Source organism: Pteropus vampyrus, unplaced genomic scaffold (assembly GCF_000151845.1).
Source record: "Pteropus vampyrus isolate Shadow unplaced genomic scaffold, Pvam_2.0 Scaffold99, whole genome shotgun sequence".
In the NCBI taxonomy this organism is placed as follows: domain Eukaryota; kingdom Metazoa; phylum Chordata; class Mammalia; order Chiroptera; family Pteropodidae; genus Pteropus; species Pteropus vampyrus.
Genome location: NW_011888880.1, coordinates 5,012,477 through 5,020,734, shown reverse-complemented (window position 1 = coordinate 5,020,734; position 8,258 = coordinate 5,012,477). Strand labels below are relative to the sequence as shown.

Sequence of the window (8,258 nt, the reverse complement as noted above, 5' to 3'; positions counted from 1 at the left end):
GATGGGAAAAGGAGACAGTCATTTCATACTTATTTTCGGGTTCTGTTCTGAGTGCTCCACAGACATCAACTCATCGAATCCTGACAATAACGCTTTGCAGTGGGTGCTATTATTTATTATTCCCATTTTATGGATGATAAAACTGAGGTGCAGAGGGCTAAATGACACCCCTAGGGTCACACAAATCCTACATGGCAGAGCCCAGAGGCAGTGCAGGCAGCCTGCTCCAGAGACCATCTCTCAAGCTTCATCTAGGCTGAGCACTGGCTGTGATATCGATGTTTTCAAGACTTAAAAACAGAAATGATGTCTGCTTACAGTCAAAATATGCCTCACTTTCTGTATTGTCATATTTTGCTTCATCAGGCCTCCCAGGGGAGATACTAACAGACACTAACACCTGCCTCCTGCCCTCCAAAGGGCTGAAACGATCTTGGTAGCTTAGGGCCAGGTGAAGGGTGAGTGGGCTACAGATGCGTCTGTGTTCGGCAGCTGACAGCCACATTGGTGCTGCCTCTGATCTTGGCTAGATGCAGACGATGGAATGCAAGAAGCATACCTGTTCCCTCTGCTGAGTTAGTATGCACCAGCGACGTAAGCCCGAAGCACCTTCTTCCTCTTTATGGCTGTGCAATGATTAATGCTGGTCAATAGTGCTGCCTTGTGCTGAATCTGTTTCCATGTGATTGCACCATTGATTTTTTCATTGGGAAACTCAACCAAACTTTTCTGTAATAAAACCCATTATTATGCATTTATGGCTGTTGAGAGGAGTGGATGGGACAATCTCTTGTTCTGTCATTGGAAGGGCAATTATGTCCTTTTGTTTCAAGCTGAGGCACCTCGCCTCTCTGGATTTCAGGCCTTTGGTGCCTCAAATGCCAATTGTGCTGGTCTTAGTTATTAGAACACTTATTTCATAGGAATGATATGCAGCTTAAGATTGAAGACTCAGAGCAATCTTCCCATGGCAGGGCATGGGAGGATAAGAGTGAGCAGAGAAAGAATCCTAGACTTGAACTTGTGGGGAAACATCTGGAGTTTGCCACAGATTGGCTTGAGCACGTCATTTACCCTCTTTTGGTTCATGCTTCTCACCTGTAAAATGAAGCCAATAACAGCTCCCCTGCCTAGTTCACAGGACTGTCGAGGAGCCAATGGCACGGGGCCGCGATTTCACCGTGTGCTCACCCCAAACCCGCCACATTCAGCTCCCCCTGCCCTTTCCATCTCCCTCTCTGTAATCTACATCTCAATTCCAAGAGCTGCAATGAAAGTAGAGAGGTTACCATAGACTGAATGTGTCCTGGAAAATTCATATGGTGAAACTCAAGATCCCATGTGTTAGTATCAGGAGGCGGGGCTTATGGGAGGTAATTAGGTCATGTGGGCGTGGCCCTCATGAATGGGATGATAAAAGAGACCCCAGAGAGCTCCCTGTCCCCTTCCACCATCTGGGGACCGTGAAAAGACAGCTATCTATGAAGCAGGAAAGTGGTCTTCGCCTGACACCAGATCTGTTGGCGCCCTGATCCTGGATTTCCCAGCTTCCAGAACTGTGAGGAATAAATGTATGTTGTTTAGAAGCCACTAAGCCGCCCAGTCTATGTAGGGTATCTTGTTATAGCAGCCTGAATGGACTAAGACAGAGGTCAACTACCTTTTCTATTCTTTAAGACTGAAAATGTTAATGCTGGCTTGCAGTTAAAAGTATCAGTTCTCTACACAAACTGCCCGCCTCCTGAAGCAAGATGCCTGACTTCGTTACAATTGAAAGTTGTCCTGTGAGGTGGAGGCCTGACAGGGATGCTATGAAGCGACTGTGACTAGGCCCAGCGGCTGGCGTGGGGACCCTGCTGGCTGGGTTGGTTTGAGGACAGGGAAGGTCCAGGCCACAGCTGAGTCCCAGGACTGCCAAGAAAAGCTGTTCCAGCGCCAAAGTTCCAGATTGGGACTGGGGACGTCTGCCATTGCTCCTGCAGGGGTGGGGAGGCTGTGACAACACCAAGCTGTGGACAGAGATGCTGTCAGGTCAGCGGTGGCGGGAGGGGAGCTGTGGCACTCTTTGGGAATCCCGCAGGATCCACTAGGTTTGCAAGGTGGTGGAGCTGAAAATCTAGGCTTCAGGAAGAGGACTCTGGATGGAGTATGTAACAGGTTTTTGGGGCTGACACAACCGTGGCCAGGAATTTCAACCGTTCTACCCACTCTAACTTATCTATTCCCAAGTCGTCTGCGCAAAAAAGTCGGGAGAAAGAAAATGTCCCACTAACCTGAATGACTTTACCAAAATCACATAGAGAGCTTGAATTACTTTTCTACGTGTTAAACTTTATGGCGAAACTTTACTATTCCTGATTCGAATATCTTAGCATTTGATTATCCAATATTTTATCCCAGCAAACATTAAAATTTTTATCAAGCCTATTTATCATGTCCAGGAAAACTCATAAAACCCAAAATTCAATAATAACTATTGTCATCACCATCCCTTCGGGAAACCCCGAGCATGTGGGATTCATATACACCTGGCTTCCTAGAGAGACACACCCCCATGTGGATTACAGTGGTTCATGTTTTGATGAGTGACAACAAGCACACTCAACCCTTATTAACTGTGCAGGGTAAATGTTTCTAGATGGCATTGTCTCACGACGAAGTAAGGTTAAGGTTTTAACTATATAAATGGTCACTACTGAATACATCACTGCTATCTTCCCAGGTGCCAACTGTCAAGCGTGAAATCTGAAACAGTGACATTTCCCATATTAAAAATGGCTCTACCGGTCTATTGGATATCGTAATTCTGCAAACGTTAAGACAAAAAATATCATGATAAAACAGTATACCTTCTTCCACCCAAACTGTGGGACTGGGAGGAAAAAAACAGATGTTTCAGCTAAAGCCATCAGAAGAGAAGAAAAACAAGTTGGGAGAAGAAGGGACCAAGAAGCAGATAATAAATCTGTCTGGACCGTTTCCAGGCCACTAGGACTCATTATATTTTTCCCTCAAAGGGCAAAAGGCCATTAAAAAATGGAGACTAGTTTCTTAGGGGACTGGAAATTAAATGCCTACAGAGCTAGACCGAGAAGGTAAGCAAGCGAAGGCAGCCAGGTGTATAAGAAAAATCACAGGGCTTTTGTCTTCTCAGATTTTTCACATTTGGTTGGAGGCTGCATAGGACTCTTCTCTGACTAAGAATAAAAACACAGTCTGGGCACAATGATTTAAATAGCAGCTGCTCCTTGGCCTAAATGGAGATCAATGGAGAGGGGTGGGGACCGTGACGACCTAGTCAAAATGGCCTGAAGGATTACAGGTGCCAAAAGTGTTGCTTAGGTAAATATTTGTCCAAGCGCTTGGATGTAAGTAAACAAAATAAAACCCAGCCCTATCGAAAACACAATGAGATACCACTCCACACCCATTAGGATGGCTGTTATCCAAAAAATAGAAGTAACAAGTGATGGCAAGGATGTGGAGAAATTGGAACCTTTGTGCACTGTTGGTGAGAATGTAAAATGATACAGTTGCTATGGAAAAGTCTGGTGGTTGCCCCCAAAATTAAAAGTAGAATTATCAAATTGTCCAGCAAACTTCATTTCTGGATGTTTATCCCAAAGAATTGAAAGCAGGGTCTCAAAGAGATATTTATAAACCTATGTTCATAGTAGCAATAGTCACAAAGTGGAAACATCCCAAATTTCTATCAACGGACGATGGACAAACAACATGTGGTATATACATGCAATGGAATAGTATTTAGCCTTCAAAACATCAGAAATCCTGACATGCTACCACATGGCTGAATCCTGAGGAAGGACGTTATGCTAAATGAAATAATCCAGTCACAAAAAGACAAATACCGTATGATTCCACTTATGTGAAATCCTTAGAGCACTCAGATTCATAGAGACAGTTAGTAGAATGGTGGTTGCCAGGGGCTGGAGGTATGGGAAGTTATTATTTAATGGGCATCGAATTTTAATTTTGTAAGATAAAAAGAGTTTGGAGATTGTTTGAACAGCAATGTGAATATACGTAACATTACCGAATCGTCCACTTAAAAATGGTTCAGATGGTAAAAACAAAACGAAATAAAACCGCAAACCCCCCAAACCAACTAAAGTCTAGAGCAGTTCATGAAAGATTATGAGAATATTACAAAAGGCTAGACAAAAGGCAAAACGGCATAGTTTTTCTGCTGAGAAGGGCGGTCCTCTCTAAAGTTCTGACCCACGGTTCACTGTGGTTCATCATCAACCTGTTTTGCCAACAAGATGATAAGACTCATCTTATGCTTCTATTATCTCTCGCACAGAACCTAGAACATTACTAAGCATTGGGTGAGGGTAAGGCATTTGAACGGGGCGATGAAGAATAGATAGGGCTTCCTCAGGTGGAGGAAGGGCGAAAAGGCAGAGGGGACGAGATGTGCAAAGGCATGAAATATAGGGGAGAAAGTTGAAACCACCGGACGCCTTCAGGGAAATGCGAGTTGTTTCCACCAAGCACAGAGCAAAAGCGAGGGAAAGGGAAGAAGCCTTACAGAGACAGGTGGGGGCCGGACGGCCCAGGGCTCCTTTGCTTGCAGGGGAGAGCGGAAGAGAAGGGAAAAGCTGGAGAGAAGAGAAGAGTCTACAGATCTTGGCTACAGTGAAAGGGACGGACATGTGAGATGATGAGGAAGGCAAATTCAGATGTGTTCACATCATTTTGCTTGCTCTGTGAGTGATTAAAAACTTAAACTACCAGCCACGTACATACTAAAGTCATACCTGTGAGACTTTTCATTTTGACATGTTGTCTGAAAACCTGTACTCTTGTTTCAAGAGTGAAGTGAGAAGGAGCAGACTCTGTGAATCAATCTCAACGATCATCACCCCGTGTTCTCCTAGAACTTCACCAGATTGTTTTGAAAGCTTAAGACCAGTGCACTTGCTTCTCACTGAACCCCAGGAATTCACTTTGTTGGAATTCCAAGGTTTGGTTTCAAACCGGAAATCAAAGTTCTCTTCCATTCAGATCAAGTTCCAGCATGGAGGGTTTTATCCACGAGAACCCTAGTCAGAGGATCCTGTAAAGAAGACAGGTGCTCTGCTGGCATAGAGTCTAAAAGATGCTTGTGACGGTCAGGTCGAGTGTGATGGATAGATAAGCCTGGCTGAGTGATGCCTGGAACAAGGGCTTTGGGTCGGGGAATGGCAATGAGTGGTGGTGACATCTTGTGAGAGCAAGCTTCTTCTCTGTCCTAGGTACCCTAGAGAAACTTGACCCCAGGCTTACGGACAAGAATGTGGGGCTGGGCCAGTCGAAGGTGAGAAACCCATTCAGATGATGCAGAAGTTAAGCTGGAACCACCGGATTTTCGCAGGCTTTCTAAGTGCTGTAAAATTAACCCAGCTGAGCGAAGTCTTCATCATATCTAACTTTTAATTACCTGACAATTACTGTAAACTATGTATGAACTATTCACTCTAATAATAAACCACGGAAAATTCCTCCATCTACCTATGTTCATATACACTGCCAAGAATTACAATCATAATCTCAAAGTCGAAACAACTTTGCCCAAATATTTTTTTTAAAAAAATGACCAAGAGTTTCCAAGATACACGATCGAATCCTTGACTTCTCTAGTATTTAATCTCGGTTTACTCCCTTCCTCCAGCCCCCTATTCTCCTAGGCCCACCCCTCCCCAGACTGTTCCGAAAGCTTAAGACCAGAAAAGTAATATTGCAATGCAAACCAAATGCCTTATACACTCAGTGCAAGTTCATTTAATAAACTAGGTTGTTGCTTAAGGCCTCAAATGCTCACTGACAGTTACTGAGAACGAACCACTTGAGCAAAAGAGACTAACAAACGAAAAACCCGGCATCTCACCCAGCTCCACGTCTTGGTCATCGGTGAGCACGAGAATTATGTTAGGTCGGATGTTTTTTCGTTCCTGCTGGATCCGTCCTCTGAACCTCGGCGATCTGGCAGTGGAACAGAGGCTCCCCAGCAGCTCGGCGCCCAGGACAGCCCAGACCAGAACCCAGCAGGAAGACTTCATCGTGTTGGGTCCGAGGTCACAAAACCGACACAACGTCTCAGCCTCCTGGTGTCTGCAGGTCTGGGCAGCCAGAGAGAAAGCGAGGGAGAGAGAGACTGAAATGAAATCCAAACCCCAAACACAGTGGCAGAAAACGGGCCTCAGCCGAGCAAGAACTGGCACATAAGTTGGCATGGGAAGGGCGGGACGTGAGTCAGAAGTGGCAAACTCTCCCGGGCGGGCGCTGGGGCGTTCGAGCACTTGATTATTTTGCAAATTCGCTTTTGTCCTTTATTCTCATTCTAACGTCTCCTATTTCAATTCATGGCCGAAATATCATTTCCAACAGAGGGGCACGAGTGTGAAAGTTTTCTGACGAGAGTTAATACCTTGAATTAGGTATCCTGGTTGAAAAATCAATTTCTATACCCAGAGGTGCTCAGAACATCTGCAGATGGGCTCCTGGAAGGGGGAGAAAAAAAAGAAAAATACAAAGAAAACATGAGTGAAGGATTTCAATACAGGTTTTTGGTCTGAAATAGTCTCTTAAAAACGGCAGATAGATGATGATGATAGATAGATGATAGATAGATAGATAGATAGATAGATAGATAGATAGATAGATAGATAGATGATAGATAGAATTTTTTTTGCCTGCACTCCAAAAGGAAGAAACAGGAAGAAATCGACCCTCAGATGATTGACCTTAACAAATGACTCAAATAACATCTCCATTTCATAATCAGCTCCATAAAACAGTGCTAAGGGTATCATCTCCACTCACACTGTGACAGTACTTTTAAACATCCCAAGAAAACTAATGACAGATAAGGAAGAGCCAGCGATGCCCGTGAAAGCACTGTGCGTTTGGAAAGTGTGCCGTGGGGCGTGTTCGGGATCTGTTAACTCACCAGCTTAAGACATTTGAGTACTTATCGGAGTAGAATGACATGCAAAGCTGTCATTTGTCAACTGCGTTATGTCACTCACTACCCAGGAGAGTTCTTTCTGCTGACAAAGACTCCATAGCAAGTGACTGGGAGGGCAATCTTTTCCAGCCTCCACAAAGCTCGCAACTGCCCTCCGTCACTCACCAGGGGAAGAGGCGCTTCCTGCGAGCTAGTCTGGTCCCTCTGTCCAGCCTGTGTCTTCAGTGCACTGGCGCCTAAAGGGACAGAACCCTCCTTCGACTGTCAGCACCAGCTCCACTATTATCAGGACCCGGCGCAGAGGTGCCTGCACAGAGGTTGTGCTTTGCTACTGCAGAACTCAACGGGCAGAGCAAATGATTGATTGGGCTCTGAGGCTGGGGCTCAGAGGCTACCCTTGCACATTAAAAAATAAATAAAATCTGGAGGGGCGCTCTGTGAAATCTCTGCCAGTCTGCCGAAGGGGAGAGTTTGAAAGCGTTGGAAGATGCTGCTTTCACTTTAGAACACTAACCCGCTGCAAGCTTTCCTCCTGGACTTCTGAAAGATAGCGAAAGGCTCATTGAAAAAAAAAAAAATCTGTCTCTTGGATGTCACAAGGGAATGTCTGTATGGGAATGTAGGCTGCCCTAAAATTAATTAGACAGTGGTCCACTTCATGAGCTCCTCTGTCCCCACGTATCTGAGGGTCTGTATTTTGATCTGCAACCATAAACTGGCATCAGATAAATAAACATAACGAATTAAGCGTGAGTGTTGCAGAGCAGGAGGAAAGGGACTCCATCGCGCATGTCTGCGTCTTACATTCTGGAGGGTGGCCTGGGACAGCGAAAGAAGAAAGGCTGTGTACTGTTTACCTCAGCCACACACAGTATCTTTGTTTACACAAACACACACACACACACCCCCCTATTATTTTAAACTTTATGAGCTGTTTTGTAAACAGTTCTAATGCTTTTCACTCTGCAGCTTGTAATTAGAGACAGAGAGGGAGAGAGGGAGAAACCCCACAAGTAATCGGTTTTTGAACAAAACTCTAGTGTCTGCAGCAAGGCGGTCCTGACTCCATTATCTGCAGAGTGACCAAAAAAGCCACCTCCGATTGGTCCCGTGGCTCTTGAAGTCCATACGTAAGATTCAGAGTTGGATTTTTGGGGGTAATAACTCAGGGTTATTTCAGTGATTGCTGGGCATGCCGAATACTGAAAGCCAACGATTGTTCTGCATCGACTGTTTGGTTTCTGCCCATTTGTTTTAAATCATGAGAAAACTGATACGAGCACAAAAG

The 8,258-nt window shown here is 44.9% G+C and overlaps 1 protein-coding gene across 1 annotated transcript in view; it reads right to left on the bottom strand.

The window, feature by feature from the left end:
• The window catches only part of SULF1 (sulfatase 1), a 175,987-nt gene that overhangs the window by 85,362 nt on the left and 82,367 nt on the right, over positions 1-8,258 (bottom strand). The window contains exons 3-4 of the mRNA XM_023533291.1: positions 6,431-6,503; positions 5,891-6,122 (exon numbers count right to left, since the gene is read on the bottom strand). Of these exons, the coding sequence (XP_023389059.1) occupies positions 5,891-6,062 (172 nt within the window). The 5' untranslated portion in view covers positions 6,063-6,122; positions 6,431-6,503. The remainder of the gene's footprint in view (positions 1-5,890; positions 6,123-6,430; positions 6,504-8,258) is intronic.